Raw genomic sequence first — 21,993 nt, 5'->3', positions numbered from 1 at the left:
ACATAAGATGACCTACCTATTCTCGAACCACCTTTGGCTTGTTCTTACTGCAACATTAAGGGCTATTTGCAGTTCACTTATCCTTTTAAAAAACCTCCCTTCCCTTAACCTTTAACGTACAGTTGTCTCCCGTTTTGTTCCGTTTTCTGATCATTATTTTTCAGCCTTTTTTTCTTTTTTGCCCACTCCACCTTGTCTGCCTTCTCCAAAAGCCTTGCACAGCACAGTGGCCTCAAGGGAGAAGCAAGAGCCATCCTAGAGGATCTATGGGAAGTCAGGTTCAAATTATAGTCCCCAACAAAGAGGTCCTAAAATCCAAGAAAAAGCCAGCAGACAGGACTCAGTCTCTCCTCCTTAGCAGGGAAGAATTTTGGGGGGTCATTCACCTTTTGCCCTATGGCACCCTAAAGGCAGAGCGTGGCCTCTCAGACATCAATTATTTCCCAGGATTCTGTCCTTTATCATCTTCTCTGGCCTCTATGTTTCCTCTTTAAGGGTTTAGCTACTCCTAGGTTTTGCCTATAACCTTGACTACCCCAAATTATATCTCCAGCAAAAAATTCTTGCCTAAATTCCAGACCCTGATTTTTTTTTTTAATTTTCTCTGTGTCCCCTCCCAATTGTCTCCATACACCACCCTGCCCTAAAAGGGCTCTAAGGCATGAATTTTCCATTTTCATATCCGAATTCCCTTCAACATATACTGTGGCATTCACATATCTTTATAATTCACCACCAACAAAAATAAAATGTGGAAAATGCAGAATATCCTTCTGGATGGCCACCTTGCAAAATTTTCACTGCAATGGTTCAAATGCATGCTCTTCACAATCCATGGATATCCTAAATTTATACTCAGTACTACAAAATTTATGTTTTTAAAAATAGGGATATATTCTCCTCATGGTGGTGACCTCAGCTGAAACACTGCAAAGAGTATCTAAAATCCCTACCTTATCAGAAACCTCATTTTGAAGGAGGTGAGAGGCTGGCAGGGGAAGCTCTCATGCTCTACCACTTGTCGCCAATTGCAGATCCAACAGGAAGAGCTCAGCAGATACTGTGATACTCCGCCTTCAGGAAGAAGAAGGTCTTTCCTTCTCCCCTAGCAATACCTCAGTCAATGAGAGACTGTCACAACTCAGCCAGTGAGAAGCCGCTGTATTTTGAACTCCCCAGTTTACTCCAATGGGCTTTTTGTTTGTAACAGTCTTCCCAACTCCCCCCTTTACTTTCTAAAACAATGTTCTTCTCTTTTGTTCCACACACTTGCCTACGGTTTTGCTGTAGCTTGCTTGTTCCAGACTGCAATTCTCTGCTACTCTTGAACAAAATCTATTCTGCTGGTTTAAAAAAAAAAAAAAAATCCCCTCCTTATATTTAAAACAGGTAATCCATGTTCTGTTTAGTTTCCCTAAAACTAAAGGGAACTTTGCAGAGTCTTCCATTAAAAACAATGTAAAAATTCTGCATCAAAAGCAAGTTTTAACCAAGAGGTTTGGTAAAGCTTTAACCAAGAGGTAAGATTGGAAGTATGAATGCACCATTTTGGAGAGAATTCTATTCTGGCACTTGTATGTGGCAGTGAGCCGATCTCCACAGGCATTTATACAGTTAAATAAAAACACCACAGAAACAAATGAATCAAAAAAGATAGGGTTTGATTTTTCTTTTTTACACCCATCAGATGTTCCTACCTATAGAAAACGGTAAATTTATTTTAGAATATAAAAACTGACCATACAATCCATATTTTTAAAAATAGTTTAGTTCTGTGAGAGAAAAATATTATTCTGAGGAATGGGCTTATCAATCAATGAAAGTTGAAAAGAAAGTTGAAAAACTAACTGCTTGTCTGAAATGGTTTATTATTCCTTAGGAGAAGAGGGAAGCTACTTTTGTTGGGTTCTTTGTAAGATTCATCAAATACAATCACTTGCTGGAAGCCTAAACCATCACTTAAAACACCACAGAGGAAAATACAGAGCAGGAAAAAACAAACTTACATCTCTTGATTACCGCTCTAATGGATGACAAGGGTCCTTGGCTAGAAAAAGAAAGAAAGAAAACATTATTGTATTCATTAATCCTTTTGAAGAAGAATCTTTCATAACGCCAGGTCATTTCTGGAACTCAATATGGCGCCAAGCAGCAAGTTTGATGTATTAGTTACTGGCTTATCCTCCTTACAAAACATAAATTAAAAGAAAAAGTTTTTAAATTGCCTTGGATATAAAATGTTTTATGGGAAATGAGAAGGCTGGTGAAGTATATGTGCAGTGCAAATAAAAATCTGCCTTAAAACTGCTTTCACAGCTACCTACACACTGCATCTTCCAGTGATCTTTGGACAGCGCTTGAAGTCAGGCAGCAATTACACGGTAATCAGAAGAGTTCTGACCCCCCTATATGTCTCTGGTGTTTGACATGGGAATTCCTGTCTTCTCACAACAGATCAAAATAGATCATTTTTATAGTTAATTTGACCTAAGAACGAACAGCATTTCTTCCCAAGATTAGAACTTAGAACATCACCACCTAAAAATGAAAGTCTTCTGGCTGCTTTGAGTTTTGTTCAATGGTTGGTTGGTCCTGGGTGTCCCTGACTGTGTGACCTTGGGTTAAGTCGCACAAATCCTTCCAAGCCTCCGTTCACTCACCGTCAAGTTGTTGGCTGCAAAGGTTTATAACCACTAGTTGGTAGGGCTGTTTTGTTTTTTTTTTGAAAATTTTATTTATTTATTTGATAGAGAGAGACACAGCAAGAGAGGGAACACAAGCAGGGGGAGTGGTAGAGGGAGAAGCAGGCAGGGAGCCCGACGCAGGGCTCTATCCCAGGACCCTGGGATCATGACCTGAGCTGAAGGCAGCTAGCTACCTAATGGTTGAGCCACCGGGCGCCCCAGGCTGTTTGTTTTAAATTTTATTCAAACAAGCTGGCCTAACTGTTTTTGGAATCATTTAGAAAAAATACACAAACCTAAAACATTAATGATATGATTTTTTAGGGGAAAAAAACCGCCTTGTTTATAAAGTTCTTCATTTTTTTCCCTGAATGCTCTTAAAATTTATACTTATTTTTGATCTTATTAAACTCATGCTCGTGGTAATCTGTATAAATCCTCTTGCTGTTTCTTAGGTAGATATGATAAAACTCGGGGAAGATGCAGTAACAGATCTGTTCATTTTATGGGAGACACTTTAAGAATATACTGTTCTGCCTGACCAAACAAAAACATTACAGGAGGTCATTATAAGGTCATGAAACTAGGACCATAATATAAAAACATGCGTTTTCAGCAATACTGATTTTGTTATTTTAGATTTAAGAAAAAAATTCACATATAATTAAGTTGTAGTATCAGGTGTACAACACACTGATACCACAATTCCACACACTACTCAGTGCCCATCACAGCAAGTGCACTTTTCATCCCCTTCACCTACTCTCACCCGCCTCCCTTCTGGCAGTCACTAGTTTGTTCTCTGTATTTAAGAATCTCTTTTTTTGTTTTTCTCTTATTTGTTTCTTAAGTTCCACAGATGAGTGAAATCATACAGTATTTATCATTCTCTGATTGACTTATTTCACTTAGCATAATACTCTCTAGATCCATCCATGTTGGTTGGATAAGCAATGCTCATTTTTCTTTTGTTTTAAGTTTATTTTTTAGTAATCTCTACTACTCAACCTGGGGCTCAAACTCACAACTCTGAGATCAAGAGTTGCATGCTCTTCTGACTGAGCCAGCAATGTTATTATAGTTTTCGTTTTACTTATTTTAGAGAGAGAGGGAGAGAGAGACAGCACATGTGGGAAGGGCTGAGGGAGGGAGAAAGAGAATGTCAAGCACACTCCACGCTGATTACGGAGCCCGGTGCAAAGCTTGATCACAGGACCCTGAGATCATGACCTGAGCCAAAACCAAGAGTTTAATGCTTAACCAACTACACTACCCAGGTGCATCCTGGCAGTGCTCATTTTTGAAAGCAGTTCTTGGGGTGCCTGGGTGTCTCAGCAGTTAAGTGTCTGCCTTCAGCTCAGGTCATGATCCCAGGGTCCTGGGATCGAGCTCTGCATCAGTCTCCCTGCTCAGCGAAGAGCATACTTCTCCCTCTCCCTCTGCTCCTCTTCCCTGCTCATGCTCTGTCTTCTCTCAAATAAATAAATAAAATCTAAAAATAAAAATAATAAAAAAAAAACAGCTCTTGAAGGCTTTCTGTAAACAACTACTTGAAAAAATTTAGCATAAGATCACGCAGAAGAATAACAGTAATAAAACGCAAATAGGTTGGCTGAGGTTCAGGGGGGAACTTCTGGGTGCAAAACTGGAGAGAGACTGCATGTGAATATTGTATCTGCTGATTCAAGTTTAGTAATTAATAGACTCAAACTTAGTACTTAACAGGCAGGGCCAAAAAAGCCACAATTTCATGCACATGTCCAGGCAGAACATATGGAATGTTACTGAATGTCTATTATGTCCTTGCTCATTACCACTGATCTGGTGGGATGTTATTATTTAAATAATAATATTGTAAGTATTACTATAATATTACCATGTTAACAAAAAAGCCACTGTTACCTTTGTGAAGGAGGAAGGTGAACTGATTGGGGTAGAATATAGGGCTGTCTGGGTTGAAATATTCCCCTCCCAAAAAAGATATGCTGAAATTCTAACTCCAGTACTTCAGAATGTGACCTTTTTTGGGAAACAGGGTCATTACAGATATAATTAGTTAAGATGATGTCATACTGGAACAGGTGGTGCCCTAATCCAATAAGACTGCTGTCCTTAGAAGAAAACCATGAGAGAGACACAGAAGAAAGGCACCAGGTGACAATGAGGCAGAGACTGGAGTGACAAGGCTGTAAGCTGAGTAATGCCAAAGACTGTCCACAAGAAGCGAGCAAGAGCCAACAAAGGATTCCCCTACAGATTTCGGAGGCAGTGTGGCCCTGAGGACACCTTGCTTTCAAACTTGTCGCCTCCAGAGCTGTGAGGCAATACATTTCTGCTGTTCTAAGTCACCTAGGTGGCACATTGATAGAGCGTCCTAGGAAACACATACGTGGGGTCTTCTGGGTGCCAAGTAGATGTGGTAATTCACTGAGCTGCTTACTTTGTAAATATATGTTACACTTCAATAGAAAGCTGGGTGGGGGGAAAGAAGGGTGGTAGAACCTTGGCACAAAACAGAATTCTGACTGAGGTCGTTCCAGGTTCTACATTTCTCAAGATCTGCAGCATCATGTTTAGGCTAGCTCTATAAACCAACCAGCCAACCAACCAACCAACCAACCAGCCAGCCAACCAACCAATCAGTATCTTATATCTAAAATAGCATTTTCCAAATTCTAAAGTTTAATGTTCTCCTTTCTAAGTTAACAGGTTCTGTGGTAGAGAAAATAAAACAGGAGGCAAATGAAGACCCCCTTTTCTCCATCTATGTACAGAGCAGAGGCTGTAGATGAAGGTTCCACTCTATTTTTTTGTTTTAAGATTTTGTTTATTTATTTGAGAGACAGAGACAGAGCATGAACAATGGGGAGGAGGCAAAGGGTAGAGGGAACAGCAGATTCCCCACTGAGCAGGAAGCCCAATGCGGGGCTTGATTCCAGGACCCGAGATCATAACCTGAGCTGAAGGCAGATGCTTAACCAACTGAGCCACCCAGGTGTCCATCGGTAGTCTTAAAGGAAGCCCTCATGGAAGTTCTCCCTTAGCATGAGCTCAGGTTCATGTCTTAGCTGGGAACCTCCAGGAAGGATAGGCACTGTGGGACAATAGTCATGGCCACAGAACCACTGACCAGAGGAGGAGGCAGTAGAGCCTGGTGGTTCAGAGAGCTGGTTCTAAACTTCACTTGTTTGCAGGTACTTCCGGTGCCTCCCGTGCTAGCTCGTCTAATTTTGTGCAAATTATTTACCTTCTATTCTCTTTCCCTCGTGTATAAAATCAGGAATAACAACTCCATCATGAGCTTGTTGGGAAGAATAAGAGGGAAAATGCATTGAAGCGTCTTACACTGGGCCTGGAACAAAGTACGTGTTCAGTAACACACTACTGTTATTACAGCTTTATCGTTGCTGGTGTCTGTAATCTTCAGGGACATCACAAAGCATCTGACGACACATACAACCCTTGACAGGTTCTCATGCTGGGGTATGCTATCACATAGCATTCAATGTTTTTAAAAGATTCTTTTCGTTGAGATTAACAGTGCTCTCCTCTGGTTTCTGCTGTTCCGATGGACCCTGAGTGAGCCCAGGCCACTTGGCAAAACAAAGGACTACCAAAGCGCATCTCTGCTCCATCCTGCACGAAGAAACCCACATCCTGGCCCGCTGCAGATCCATTCCAGGGCCTCTGCCTTCTGCCCTTCAAGGACTGCTGCCCTCTGCTCTTGGTGGGACAGATAAAACCACTCCTACCATATGACAAAGACCCTTCCAGGAGGGAAATGAAGTAGGTTAGGGGACACAGCTTTCAGATTCTGAGGAGAAGAACCGAAAGCTGAGGTCAGGACGCAATAGCGTCAGGTCTAACTCCCTACGACTTACCTTTGCCTAGCTGTTCGGAGTCTCCTTTACCCCTTCTTCCCACTCTGTTATAATAAACCCTTTTTAGGCTGTGTTGTAGGATCACTGTCGACTACCGTGTTTGCACATAGCCTTAGGGTTAAGAAGGTGTTTTTAAGAGAAAACTGCATCTTAAAAGAGTTTAACTTAACGAAATGAATTTCTAATTAGATTTTAGCAATGAAGATGATGATGAAAACTGCTTATTACATGTGCCAAACACACGATCTTTCTCACAAATGAAAAAAATAAAGTGTAGAGGTTAGGTATCCTGTCTGCAGTCATGCAGCTGGCAAGTGGCAGAACCAGATGTGAATTTACTACCATCTCATTATAGTCCAGAAGATTCATGCTTGAGTGGATGGGTTAAAGTTCCTAGATGCTTTACAAAGTTCAATATATAGGCAAGTACCCTCAAGCATAAAGCTAATCCAAAAATTTTCACATTGGAGTTACCTCCAGACTCTGCAGGTGTAGGACAAAACAAAATAAATGTTGCTAGGTATGACATTTTGATATTGTCAAAATCAACAAAGCAAACCAAAATGGTCATTCTTAATCTCACCTAAGAAAACCCAACCGGATTATGTTTTAATTATCATAATGAAATAGAGTCTAAAAAATATTTATTTATTTATTTATAAAGATTTTATTTATTTGTCACAGAGAGAGACAGAAAGAGAGCACACACAAGCAGGGGGAGGGGCAGGCAGAAGAAGCAGCAGACTTAGCAGGGAGTCTGATGTGAGGCTTGATCCCCGGACCCCGGGATCACGACCTGAGCTAAAGGCAGACACTTAACCCACTGAACCACCCAGGCATCCCCTAAAAAATATTTATACAACTTTCAAAGCAACAGCTTATTTCCAAGCTTTAAATAATTTCCCCTGCCGCCTCTCTTTAGTGAGGAAAACTGTTTCCACAAACCAGAACACGAAGTTGCTGGATTTGGCTAGTTTGGTACACAAATCAGAATACCACCTGCAAGTGCCCATCATTATCACATCTGGTTCTGGAGTTCCTTCTCCGTGCAGAGGCAACTGAATATACTGTTAAAAATACATTCTTTGTAAAAACTCTCAATTAAAGGCGTGGGTACATCATTAAAGTACCAGTCAGTAAAGTCAATCGCTTAACAGAAAGTTAAGCTAATGCGATCTAGAGGTGTAACCCTCCGATCAAGCTGATAAACCTGCCAGTGAACATGAAGTGTATCTCTTTGTACCATCTTTCCCAGAGGCTCTCTAACATTTGGATGGATTCATCTCCATTTCCTAGCAGAAAGTTTTAGCCAGATTGGTGTAATTTTTGCAGACTGGAAGAGGTATTCTGTTTCATCCATTCTCATACAACCAATGCTTATTACATATATAATATGTAATACTGTATATCCATACATCCCTACATACATATATAAACACACGGCACTAGGAATGCCTTGAAAGCATAGACTCTGCTCTCAGTGAGAAAGATAAATATTGCAACTTATGCAGGGGTAGGCTCAAGGTATGATGGAGGTAAAGAAGGTATTTATCAGTTGATCTTGGGGTCTTAGAGAAAGGCGTCCAAAATGTGATATGTGTATTGACAGAGACAGAAGAACACGTAGGAGGAAAGTTCTGAATTGGGAGTGTCAGGCAGCATGTGCAACAAAAGACTAGCAGCGAGGGGAACCGCTGAACATGGTTTGAGCAGAGCATATAAGGAAGCCTTAGTAAGATGTAAGAAGGGACTAGAACTCTAATGCCATGCCAACGTGAGAACGTGCTATAAAGGTAAGTGCTGATGCCAGGAATCACCAGTCAGGTTAAACACTAAGAATCTGTGGGTCAATGATATGATAGCAGAGTGTCTCAAAAGCAAGTAAGAATTTATTGGGGACATTTCCCTAAAACAAGCACTGTTGAGCACAGCTGGTCTGTACCATGGAGTCTGTGGTATGCCTGCCTTGAAAGAAGCATTTATGAAGAAACCTGGAGTACCAGTATTGTCTCAAAACTGTGGGCCAATCCACATTTTTAGGAACTAAATATACTGTTGACAGGACTGACAACACTAATATCTGATGAGATAAATAATGAGTGGAGGTGGGGAAGATAGAGGTGTGTAAGAGGAGGTTTCTGGAAGTGCCAGGAAGGCAAAGGAGAAGTCTGGGGTGTCTTATTTATGCATGCAATTATTCAACCATGGAGCACTTACTATGTACCCAGTGTCATACCCCAGACTGGGGAGACCCATATGAATATACGACCTCGGCCCTCAAGAAGAATGCAGTCATGTTGATAAGATCGATAAATAAAAGATTAAAAAATGTTAAAAAAATGTTATACAAGGAGTTGAAGAAAACAGCTGATGCTGGAATAGAGCTAATACAAGTTCTCCTTGGCACAACTGACATTAGCAAAGGACGAGGGGTTGTCCTATTTATTACAGGATGATTGGCAGCGTCCCCGATCTACTGGATACCAAGAGTATATTTCCTACCACCCCCTGCCAGCTGTGACAACCACAATGTCTCCAGACATTGCCAAATGTCCTCTGGGCAGGTAGGGGGAAGGGAGAATCACCTGCACTAGAGAACCACTAAGTTAGTGGCAAAACAGAGCAATAGGATTTATATGGATGCAAAAGCAGGTGACTTTGTCATTTCTGGTTGCCAGTTGATGGTGGCAGTAGTGGGATAAAATTGGGGGCTGGATATGAAAGAACAGGACAAAGGCAATGAGGAGAGAGGAAAAAAATAAAAGGAATTTCTAGCACCAAGAACAGTTTTAGAAAAGTGATACTCTGGTTATACCAAATGAAAAAATGAGTCTTTTTCTGATGGACATTTTTTCATTCTATGAAAAAAAAAAAAACCCCTAGGTCAGGTGTTTATAAATCAAGGACTGCCTGCACTTAAAAAAAAAAAAAAATGACAGTTATTTCAGGACTACAATAAGCAAAAGTCCTTGAGTTGCTCCATTTCAAAAAATGAAAACCCCAAAGTACCTTATATGTACTTTTATAGCATCAGACTTTTTTTTTTTTTTTAAGATTTTATTTATTTATTTGACAGAGAGAGATCACAAGTAGACAGAGAGGCAGGCAGAGAGAGAGAGAGGGAAGGAGGCTCGCTGCTGAGCAGAGAGCCCGATGCGGGACTTGATTCCAGGACCCTTAGATCATGACCCGAGCCGAAGGCAGCGGCTCAACCCACTGAGCCACCCAGGCGCCCCTATATGTACTTTTATAAACAAAGCCTTGGGTCAGCCCTGATTTGCTTCTCAAAACAGAAAGCAATAATGCTATATCATGACAAATACTGTGTTTCACTCAATCTTTTATCATCCTATGTTACCTGCTAAAGTAAGGTAATATTATATAATGGGAGAAGAAAGTATGAGTTAGTAAATAATAGTGTGCTACTGAGACAAATACAGAGCTATAATGCCATTTTAATAATACTTAAATTACTATCATCATCATAATATGTAGAGCCATATCTGATAAACTGTACAGAGTGGCAAAGAACAGTGTTATTACTTGAAACTAATGAACACAGATTGATTACCTGTTAGTTCTAAAACTCTGATGAACCTCCATAGTTTGAAGTTTGGGTATATAGCAAGAGGGTAATTCCTTCTTAAGAATTAGAGAATAGGGAGGTGGGGTTATGGACAATGGGAAAGGTATGTGCTATGGTGAGTGCTGTGAAGTGTGTAAACCTGGCCATTCACAGACCTGTACCCCTGGGGCTAATAATACATTATATGTTTATTAAAAATTAATTTAAATAAATAAATAAAAGAATTAGAGAATAAAGGGGCGCTTGGGTGGCTCAGTCGCTAGGTGTCTGCCTTCGGCTCAGGTCATGATCCCAGGGTCCTGGGATACAGCCCCGCATCAGGCTCCCTGCTCTTTGCTCAGTGGGAAGCCTGCTTCTCCTTCTCCCACTCCCCCTGCTTGTGTTCTCTCTCTCTGTCCAATAAATAAATAAAAATTAAAAATAAAAAAGAATTAGAGAATAAAGATGAGTAAAGAAAAATAATTGAGATCCTACCAAAATGGCTAAAGCTAAAAACTATAACAAAACTGCAAAATATTTCTATTAATACTCTGAAAGCTTTAGGGAAAGAGTTATAGAAGTTCTGATTTCACTTTTCTATCGCCTTTGACAGCTCAATTATAGTAATTAAGATCTATAACACAACATCAATTTACACGGGGAATTTTTCTACTTCATCTTTTTCAAAGCAAGCAAATCATATGTGCAACTTTATTTACACAGTTTCAGAATAAATAAAGCCAATGCATATTTAAAAGAGCTTTCATTAATATACTCTACCCATTATAAATTTGTAAAATGAGTTTTGTTTTGTTTTGTTTTTGGAAGATTTATAAGGGAAGCCTGGGTGGCTCAGGTGGTTAAGTGTCTGCCTTCGGCACAACTCATGATCCTGGGGTCATGGAATTGAGTCCCTCGTCAGCCTCCCTGCTCAGCAAAGAACAGTGCTCAGCAGGGGGACTGCTGCACCCCATGCTTGTGCTCTCTCTCTCTGACAAATAAATAGAATCTCTTGTTTTTTTTTTTAAAGATGTACTTATTTATTTATTTGAGAGAGAGAGACAGAGAGGGTGAGCAGAGGAAGAGGGAGACCAACAGACTGCCCACCGAGCAGGAAGCCCAATGTGGAGATCGATCCCAGGACCTGAGATCATGACCTGAGCCAAATTCAAGAGTCAGATGCTTAACCAACTGAGCCCTCCAGGCTACCCTGTAAAATGAGTTCCATTAACAGTCATATCAGTGAGCGTAAAGAATATGGAGGAGGACAAGTAGAGAAAAAGCAAATAGGATGCATGATGTGTCTACTGGGGCATCATGACTGTAGTGGAAAGAATACAGAATTTGAAGCCAGCCAGATACCTGCTATCATATTTTCAATTTACTTATCTGGTGGAATTATTTTCTTTGTAATGAGGATACTAATGTCTATCTTATGACTTGTTATTACGATTGAATGAAAAAAACTACATAAAATATACAGCACAGTGCTTGGCACATATTAGAATCTTAAAAAGTGTTACTTATATTTCTTACCTTATTTTCCAATACACAATTTTGTCTAGTCTGTAATTATGAGGCTGAAATTTTGGGGGCTATCCTGCCGACACCAGTTGAGTTACCCTACAGTTATTGTAACACTACCTTATAAATTCGAGTAACTGATCAATTGCATTTCAGTTGCAATTATTATTCACTACTTGCAACCCTTCTGAGGTTCATAATGCATACTTCTCATATACCTAATTTCCTACCAAGCTGATGCAATAACAAAGCCAAGAGAACAAAATAGACTGACAAGCTTTTGTGAGCACTGTATAATCCCTACTGAGAACACAGATCTCTATTCCTTTCCAGCACCCTTTCCATGATGTTTTTCACAAAATGGATGAGGTGAAGAGTAGCTCTAAAGAGTTTCATATTCTTTTAGCTCTATTAAACAAAAAAAAATTCCACAAGTGTTCAAAGATCCTGGAAGAAGGTTCCAACTCTACTATTAATAACTACAGTACCTTTAAAATTAAAGTATGTTGCCCTGTCCTTCCCAATTCTTTGTTTTCTCTGTTTTTTTTTCCCCTACACATGAATGTCTTGAGTTCCTAATTAGACTGCCAACTTCTCAAGGAAAGAGACTGCCTTTTACTAATTTTTATAGTGCAAGTCAGTGGAACAATATCGTGTGCTCGCCCAACTCCTGTGAACTCAATACTACTCACAGAGAGAAATAAATATAATTTGAATAGTAAAAGCAATCCCACCTACAATTTACTTCATAAGCAAATCCCCCACAAATAATTTTGCTGCTGGCTTTGTTCTGCCGGTCTTTATTCCCAGTTACATCTTGTTTTTGCTCACTTTGCTAAGGGTGTTATTCCCAGTTACATCTTGTTTTTGCTCACTTTGCTAAGGGTGTCGGGGTCTAGTATTTAACAAGAGGTATTTTTCATACAAAAAGTCACCTGGTACTCAAGAGGCGGAAAACTGGCAAGGTTTGCCTTAGGAAATGGTACCTAAGACTCCAACATGGCACCGGGTTTGGCAACAAACATTGTACTTCAAGCGTCAGTTAATGGAAATTTCAGGGGTCAATCTGCCTAATCACACATTTGCATTGTACTCTATCTTTAGAACCTGTCTCTTTATTATATTTAAACCCGTGGTAATTCCCAACTAATAAGCAGCACAAAATCTTCACTGGTGTGCTAAATTTCAAACCATGTATAATATACAATAACATAGAGTGATATTAATCAGATAAAACTTATCTGAGTGGGTTTTATGATGTAGAACACATACAACTAATTTTGAGGAGATATAGGGCATAATGTTTACTCAGCACCTAAGGATGGTGGTTATTTACTGTAACATGGGATAGCAGAATCTTTAACTTCATCAAATGTGAACACAAAAAAGGTTGAAAACTAATGATCTGAAATGTGACTGTGTTCAATAAAATATACTGAATAAATCAAGGAATTAATAACCAAAATGTGGGGCGCCTGGGTGGCTCAGTGGGTTAAAGCCTCTGCCTTCGGCTCAGGTCATGATCCCAGGGTCCTGGGATCGAGCCCCGCATCGGGCTCTCTGCTCAGCAGGGAGCCTGCTTCCTCCCCTCTCTCTGCCTCCTCTCTCTCTGCCTGCTTGTGATCTCTGTCTGTCAAATAAATAAATAAATAAAATCTTTAAAAAAAAAAAAAGAATAACCAAAATGTATTTTTTCTAGGGTTATGTATTTCCTCCACAGCCTTCCTAAAGTGATCTGTAGAAAGAGTTTAACAGAAAACCTAGGAAGACAAAAAGGGCTAAAATCTAATCCTTTCTTTTCTGGATATACAGCAATATAGTAGGATTAAATTTTATGATTATAAGTTATTTGTTGGTAAAAGACAAAAAAGGGATAGCATAGCATTTTTTTAAAAAGATTTTATTTATTTGTAAGAGAGAGAGAGAGAGAGCGCGCACGTACAAGCCGGGGGAGGGGGCGGCAGGCTCCCCGCTGAGCAAGGAGCCCACTGCAGGACTCGATCCCAGAACCCTGGGATCACGACCTGAGCCAAAGGCAGATGTTTAACTGACTGAGCCACCCAAGCATCCCAGGATAGCATAGTTCTAAAAGGGTATCCACTGTGTGCCAGGAAAAAGTGGGGAGAATAAGAAAATACTAGACAAATATAAGGCAGTTGCAGTTTTAAACAACCCAATTACATCCAGAGACTAGTTTTTCAAATTTTGTTTTATTAGCTGGTTGTTTCTGTATTTTTGACCAAAAGACAAACATTCACTTAACTATTCAGAGTAAATATTAATTTTCAGGAAATTTAATCCTTAGGCTATTCCAGGTATTATGCTAAGTACCAAAGAAACAAGATCAACTAGGACATGGACCCTGCCCATAAGATGCTCATAGTTTAGTCAGAAGCCTACAGACAACAGAAGGGCTTATGATCTGCTTGTGTTTTGGTTTTTCTTAAAATTGGGGCATTCCTATACTTTCTACCTCTATTAGAAGTATTCTGGTATGTTAGTTCCTCACTAGACTATAAAGTCCTTCTCAGGCAATGCACACATTGGAATGATGTTAAACCTTAAATTAAAAAAAATAATAATTATGGAAAATTTTAAAAATTACAGCAATTTTTCAAGTCCTCTCGGCATGTTCAGAGTCTATGCCATAATTTATTTGACAGACAGAGATCACAAGCAGGCAGAGAGGCAGGCACAAAGAAGGAGGGGAAGCAGGCTCCCTGCTGAGTCCTCCCTCGATCCCAGGACCCTGGAATCATGGCCTGAGCCGAAGGCAGAGGCTTTAACCCACTGAGCCACCCAGGCGCCCCGCCATATAGTATTTTAGATCATACGTAAGGAACAAGTCTTTTAAAAACAACTGACTCATCCAGTTATATCCTACTTAACAATGACTTTTAAAAGAATATAAAGAGAAGTTCTAAAAAAAAGAAGAAAAAAAGAATAGAAAACTCACACTCTTCTCTCAAACCCATCATTCTGGTTTCCAAAACTACATGTATCAGAGCTTCTACCTAAAAAGGTTGACACACCCTTTTGGACACTTCCTTATGGACATTCAAGGAAAACCTGGTATAAAGTCCTAGGACCGACAAGAGACTGGCAAGTCTCTTGCCTTGTCTTGTCTCCCTACTTGGCAAGAGAAATTAGAACATGGAAAAGTTTGGCAGAAACCCAAAGAGTCACTTGGTCATACTAGAGAAGGAAAATTTAAAAGAAGATGTTCCTTACATCACAGTCCATATATGGAATCCTAACACCTATAGAATAAGAAACAAACATCAAGTCAAATAACCCTCTGTCCAAAGATGAAAGAATACTCGAGGAGAAAAGAAAGGAAAATGTTTCTCGAAACCTACTAGTTTATCACCTACTCGAAACACCTGCTTTATGCTGTTTGTTTTTTACTAATATATATATATATATATATATATATATATAAATATTCCAATACATTGGTTAGCATCAAAACACATAATCTACTTTTGTCTTCCCTTGGTTCTATGATGCAAAACGACAGAAGATACTGGAATGCAGAAAGTCCTAACGATACTATCTCCCACACTTGCTGCTGTGAACTCAGATGTAACCCTCGCGATGTGAGAGTTACGGAGAAGAGCTCTCTCAATTCTTACATTTCTGACTATAACTTTTAGTTACCTTTTTACTTCCTTAATGCAGGAACAAATCTAAAACTTAAAAAATAACCTGAGATTATTCTTTCAGGGACACTGAAAATCAAAGGAACATATATATGGGTAAGAAAAGGACAATATCTGATTAATAAATTATTTTAATTTTAGGTCATATAAAGGATAGAGGAAAGGGTAGGAAAGACGGAAAGATGAAAGTGGAATTAGACTCCACAGACAACCTGTTAAGTCCATCGAAGTAAAAGTGGGGAGATCAATTATTTAGTGGAGATACAATTAGTATAGACCAATACTTTTGGATTTTGTTTTGACATCTTCTTGACCCATTTTGAATCATTCAGTACTGAAACCTACAAGACATAACTGCATAGCACAGGTGCCTGGTATTTCTTTATGATCTGGCAACCAAAATCAGCACTAAAACTCAAAAGTTCCAGAAGCAGCTGATATTTGGAGCTGAGTCAGCAATAAAATATGTTAAAAACAAAGGGGTGTGTGCATGCATATGAATATTTGGAAAAATGTCTTAACCTTAGCATTCCCAATGATACCAAATTTGTCTCAGTTAAAACTCAGCATTTATGAGCAAAGTCCATGTCCCAGTGTAATAAAAAATAAAACCTTACTATTAATAAAAACGTATAAAAAAATCAAGAGGGTTTGGTAGAAGGCAGCGGAGAAATAAAAAAGGTGAGAAACATAATTTTGTGTTTCTCCATTCTTTATGGAATTAAAATAACACTGCCTCAAGGGATGATACCTTGCTGTTTCTCATTGCAAAAACAAATACATATTTTAAGCATCTGAAACTGATCAAAATATTAATTAAGAGATGCTTCCAACAAGTTAGAAAGAAATTAGGCCAGTTTGAAACCTTGACTCTAAAATCTAAAAAAGGTATTACTTCTAAAATGTTAGCTCTGGTTTTTTGTTTGTTTTTTTTTTTTTCATTTAAAATACCAAGGCAGATAGTTTTAAAAAGCTGGGTTTAAATGTTATTAATAAAAAAATAAATTATTGAGGTTATAGGATGCTACAAGATTTTTCTACACTAATAATTTTTTAAAGTATCTTCTAAGGAGAGTGCCTTAGCCACCCATTTCTTACCTTTGTAATCTCTTGATCAAAGGTATTATGTTCGCTAAGCCCTTCCTTTTGCCCTTTATAAAATGCATTACATTTCTATCTTTTCACAAATCTAAGTAATAGCTAAAGCAGAGTGGACTTAATCAATGGTGGAGAAAACAACAATGAAGCAATGAACATATACACAACAGCAAAATCTAATCAATGTAATTTCATGTATTAAGAGACTTAAAGAAGGTCTTTATTTTACTAATAAAAGTAAATTCTTTTTCAACATTTTTATTCAAATGCCAGTTAACCTACAGTATAATATTAGTTTCAGGTATACAATATAGTGATTCACACTTTCATGTATCACCTGGTGCTCATCACAGGTGCCCTCCTTAATCTCCATCATCTATTTCACCCATCCTCCACTTACATCCCTCTGGAAACTATCAATGTGTTTTCTGTAGTTAAAAGTCTGTTCTTTTTTTTTTTTTTTTTTAATTTATTTGACAGAGAGACATCACAAGTAGGCAGAGAGGTGGCAGAGGGGGAGGGGGAGGCAGGCTCCCCGCCGAGCAGAAAGCCTGATGCAGGGCTCGATCCCAAGACCCCAAGATCATGACCCGAGCCAAAGGCAGAGGCTTAACCCACTGAGCCATCCAGGTGCCCCAAGAGTCTGTTCTTGATTTGCCTCTCTTTGTTTTTCCCCTTCCTAGTTTGTTTTCTTTCTTAAACTACACCTATGAATGAAATCATATGGTATTTGTCTTTCTCTGACTTACTGAACTTAGCATAATACTCTTTAGCTCCATCCATTTCATTGCAAATGGCAAGATTTCATTTTTTATGGTTGAGTAATATTCCACTGCATGTATATACCACATCTTTTTCCTGTCTCAGATTTAGGGTTAGTATTAGGGCTAGAGCCAAGATTATGATTAGGATTATCGTTAGGGTTCAGGTTAGGGTTAGGAGTTAGCAGTTAGGGTTCTAGTTTGCACCTGGCATCCTGCTTTGTTGGCAGCAAAGAACACACATGGCAGAGATCTACTGAGCTGAGGCAAGAAGGGGTTTGGGGGCTCTAGATAGTCTTCTTTAAAAAGGAACAATTTTTTAAATTTTTTTTTAATTTTTAAAAATTTTTTAAAAATGAGTCCTTCAAAATCAGACAGTTATTGTATTTTTTTAAAGAATTTATTTAGGGGCGCCTGGGTGGCTCAGTGGTTTGGGCTGCTGCCTTCGGCTCGGGTCATGATCTCGGGGTCCTGGGATCGAGTCCCGCATCGGGCTCTCTGCTCAGCGGGGAGCCTGCTTCCCTCTCACTCTCTCTGTCTGCCTCTCTGCCTACTTGTGATCTCTCTCTGTCAAATAAATAAATAGAATCTTTTAAAAAAAAAAAAAAAAAGAATTTATTTATTTATTCAACAGAGGGAGATCACAAGTAGGCAGAGAGGCAGGCGGGGGGGCGGGGGGGGAGAAGCCGGCTCCCTGCTGAGCAGAGAGGCCGATGCAGGACTTGATCCCAGGACCCTGAGATCATGACCTGAGCCGAAGGCAGAGGCTCAACCCACTGAGCCACCCAGGTGCCCAAAAAACAGGCAGTTCTTAAAGTTTCTGTTAAAGCCAAAGGCTTTGACCAAGAATGTAAGAGAGAACACAGAAACAGCTGAGTTCATTCTAACAACACATGGATTTGTTCTCTGAGAATCAGAACAGAAACTTCAACACTGAGTAGGCATGGAACCTTTTACTTCAAATGTTCAATAACTCTCCATTATATCAGCAAATATCTATTTTTTTGCAAAGCCACTGGAAAACTTTAGCAATGGAGAGCAAGAATATATGTGGTACCTAAAGGACTTTAAAGTCTTTTAGAATTATGACTATCAAGAGTTATATGAGATTACCCAAACAGGTAAAGCAACAGACAGGTATAGGCTGGGGAGCAGCGAAGCTGATTACACGATACATATTATGTATTTGAGGATACCTTCTTTTAAGGGTATGTCTTCACTAAGACTGTAGGCACTGAGTCCATCTGCCCTCAAACAGGTAGCTCTGTATTTATAGGATTCAAAAAAGACTCAGAGAGAGTACAATGTGCCTCCTATAAGTATCAGAAGGACGCAGAAAGGAGGGAAGCAAGAAGGTAACAGAAGAGGATGTAGGACAGAACCGTAAGTCTGGGGTCCAGCTGAACAAAGGACAGAGCACCACATGCAAGGATGAGGAAAACAAGGTTTCCAAACACTCTCCCCATAAGGACTCTGCCTGAGGAATGATGAAGCCCATACTGGCACCACACTTAGAAATAAACAACCTGCTACACAGGAGATTTAGCTGCCTCTGAACCCACTCATTCCCTCCTCCTGCACTCACACTGGAGAGGAGAGACATTTTATTCAGCTACTCTGACCAAGTCCCCCTGAAGTCTGACATGGCTTTGCAGTCTGTGGCAGAGACACAGAGCATGACCAACAGGTATTAGAATTGACTTCAGTAAGGTAGATAAGCAGATCCCCAAAGCAAATACTTAGTATGAGCTCATTGTTTTTATTATTTCTATTTTTTTAGATTTTTTGAAAGAGAGAGAGCATGAACTGAGGAGAGGGGCTGGAGAAGGAGAGACAGAATCCCCACTGAGCAGGGACCCAATGCGGGACTTGATCCCAGAACCCTGAGATTATAAACCGAGCCGAAGGCAGATGCTTAACCAGCTGAGCCACCCAGGTGTCCCTGAGCTCATTATTAAAAACAAAAAACAAGGGGCGCCTGGGTGGCACAGCAGGTTAAAGCCTCTGCCTTCCGCTCAGGTCATGATCCCAGGGTCCTAGGATCGAGCCCCGCATCGGGCTCTCTGCTCCACAGGGACCCTGCTTCCTCCTCTCTCTCTGCTTGCCTCTCTGCCTACTTGTAATCTCTGTCAAATAAATAAATCTTTAAAAAAACAAAAAAACAAAACACATAATTTAAAAATGCCTTATTTTAAAAATCTTACTTTAAAAAACTTATATGTGTATATACAAACACACATATACATAAACATATATGTACACACATACAAATATGTATTATATGTATTTTTTTAAGTTTTTTTTTTTTAATCTGAAAGAGAGAGAGAGAGAGAGAGCATGAGAAGGGTGAGGGTCAGAGGGAGACACAGACTCCCCGCTGAGCCGGGAGCCTGATGCAGGACTCAATCCCAGGACTTTAGGATCATGACCTGAGCCAAGGGTAGTCGCTTAACCAACTGAGCCCCCCAGGTGCCTTATATATGTACTTCTATATTTTTTTACTTATATAAGAAAAATGAGAAACATATCTTACCCAGTGGTGGGCCAGAGCCAGCTCATACTAGCTTATGAGAACAGACAAATGTTCAGACATGTTGCAGGCCAGTTGTTAGACATAGCCATGATTAAAAATTGTATCAACTTAGAAATTATATGAACCTACAATGAACAAATCACATAAAGACAAAGGTAGTAAGTACTCAAAACTTATTTCCCACTTATTTTACCATTATCTGAGATTATTTGTGCCTATGACGTCTGTTCGGTGGAAATACTTACACAACGTTGTGCTACTGAGCAACCCTTTCTAATTCACCATTCAGGGCTGTCATGTTCTTAGCTTGAAACTGGCTATGGGTGGTGTGTGTACAAACAACACCTGGCCAACCAGGGCTTAATTTATCATTTTACTGATTGCTTAGCTTTAAGAAAGTGATGGGAGAAAATGTTAATAATGCAGATTCGACATAAAAGCATGTTGTGTTTGTAAAGGTTACATTATGAACAGCACAAAATACTGAGGAAACATTCTCCCAATATTTGAACACTATGATCTGAATCCACAAAGAAGCTGCTCGGGTTGTCAGCCAAACGGGTGGAAATCCCGACATATGCTTTGGTTGTTTCACTTTCGTCCTACTCATTAATATAAACAAAAATATCAACTAACATTCACAATGGAATTACACTCAAAGAGCTGGTTGTTAGGTATTGATTTATCAGCACACGACTGCCAATGCCCAAAATGTTAACTACTATACTTGTTTCTAAAAGGGGGGGCGCCTGGGTGGCTCAGTGGATTAGCCGCTGCCCTCGGCTCAGGTCATGATCTCAGGGTCCTGGGATCGAGCCCCGCATCGGGCTCCCTGCTCCGCAGGGAGCCTGCTTCCTCCTCTCTCTCTGCCTGCCTCTCTGCCTACTTGTGATCTCTCTCTCTGTCAAATAAATAAATAAAATCTTTAAAAAAAAAAAAAGGTACAGAATTATGATTTGTTGTCTGCCTATTTTTCTGCATTTTTCATCTCTTATATAATGAACATTATTGTTTTTATAAGTTATCTTTAAAAGAGATTTGCTGTAGCAAAAAAAAAAAAAAAAAAACCCCAAAAAAACAAAGAGTAATAGATTCATGGGGTGCCTGGCTGGCTTGGTCAGTGGAGATCAAATCAAGATGCCGTGCACAAACAGTAGCACGCCTACAACTTCAAAACAATTTACAAGAAGAAAACCATATATTTCACAAATCTCTACTGCTACAGCATAAAATAAAAAGCCAAGGAGCTAATAATCAAATTAAGTGAATATAAACATTGATAATTTAAAAATCACTGCTGCAACTATTGTTCTCTTTGCATATTCTTTGTTCCAGGGTATTCTTTGTTCTCCTCAGTGCCAGGCAACTAGAGTAAAAATGATGAGCCCCCAATCCAGTTAAGTGGAGAAGACAGGAAAGTAAACAGCCAATTTGTCTTTAAGTAACTAATATTTAATACAGATTAGGAAATTTGTAAATGTCCAAGGATATCTGGAATCTTATATCACACATACAGAACTAATCATGAATGTCAATTCAGATGAAGTACAGTTGACAGAGAGAGTAAAATATAACCAAGTTGTAAAAAAAAATAAAATAGATTCTCAGTGGCAAGACTGTGCAGATATAAATAGTAACATTTATCTCCTTGCAGCACTCAAAGCCAGAGTCACTCCTCAAACTCCAACAGCTTGTCCAGTGTGTTGGCATTTTCAGAACTGGTTTGGCATGATGACCCAGTCTTAGATCACACTTCTAGTTGCACTCAAGATCATCCTGCTCACACTTATAACCAATGGCTGTCACCTGAAGAATGTCTGTATGATATGCAAGTTGTTTCTGGGCCAAGGCCCTTCCTGTTAGGAGAATTCCCAACAACTGAAATGAATGTGTATATGGACAGATGGACAGGCAGGTAAGCAGGTGGACAAACAGGCAGTTGAATAGATGGATAAATTTTTTTCTTAACAACGTTTCTTTTGAAAAAGAAGATACATTATTTAGTAATCTGTAGTACCTGCAGGTCCCACCTATCTATGGAGCAAAGACCTTCCTATTTTATTGATGGGAGTGACAGAGAGAGGAAAGCCTTTCCAAACACCGGAAGCTGCTGTCATGAAGTTACACACTTTGGTTCCAGACAGACTCTGTTAAAACTGGGGCCACAACTCTCCTAGGAGATATATACAGCTGTTCTGGGCTGAGGTGAACCCAGTCAGATGATATTTGGGATTCTGTGTGGAATATGGAGAAGAGAAGATGGAGACAAAAGAGGAAAGAGAAAC

General features: G+C 39.5%; 1 protein-coding gene across 8 annotated transcripts in view; it reads right to left on the bottom strand.

Annotated features, from left to right (window-relative positions):
- The window catches only part of SH3D19 (SH3 domain containing 19), a 199,596-nt gene that overhangs the window by 50,749 nt on the left and 126,854 nt on the right, over nt 1-21,993 (bottom strand). For all 8 annotated transcript variants that reach the window (XM_045998241.1, XM_045998242.1, XM_045998244.1 and 5 more), the window contains exon 3: nt 2,007-2,047. In XM_045998241.1, coding sequence (XP_045854197.1) covers nt 2,007-2,047 — 41 coding nt within the window. The remainder of the gene's footprint in view (nt 1-2,006; nt 2,048-21,993) is intronic.

Source organism: Meles meles, chromosome 2 (assembly GCF_922984935.1).
Source record: "Meles meles chromosome 2, mMelMel3.1 paternal haplotype, whole genome shotgun sequence".
In the NCBI taxonomy this organism is placed as follows: Eukaryota; Metazoa; Chordata; class Mammalia; order Carnivora; family Mustelidae; genus Meles; species Meles meles.
This window is presented reverse-complemented; position numbering and strand designations above follow the sequence as displayed.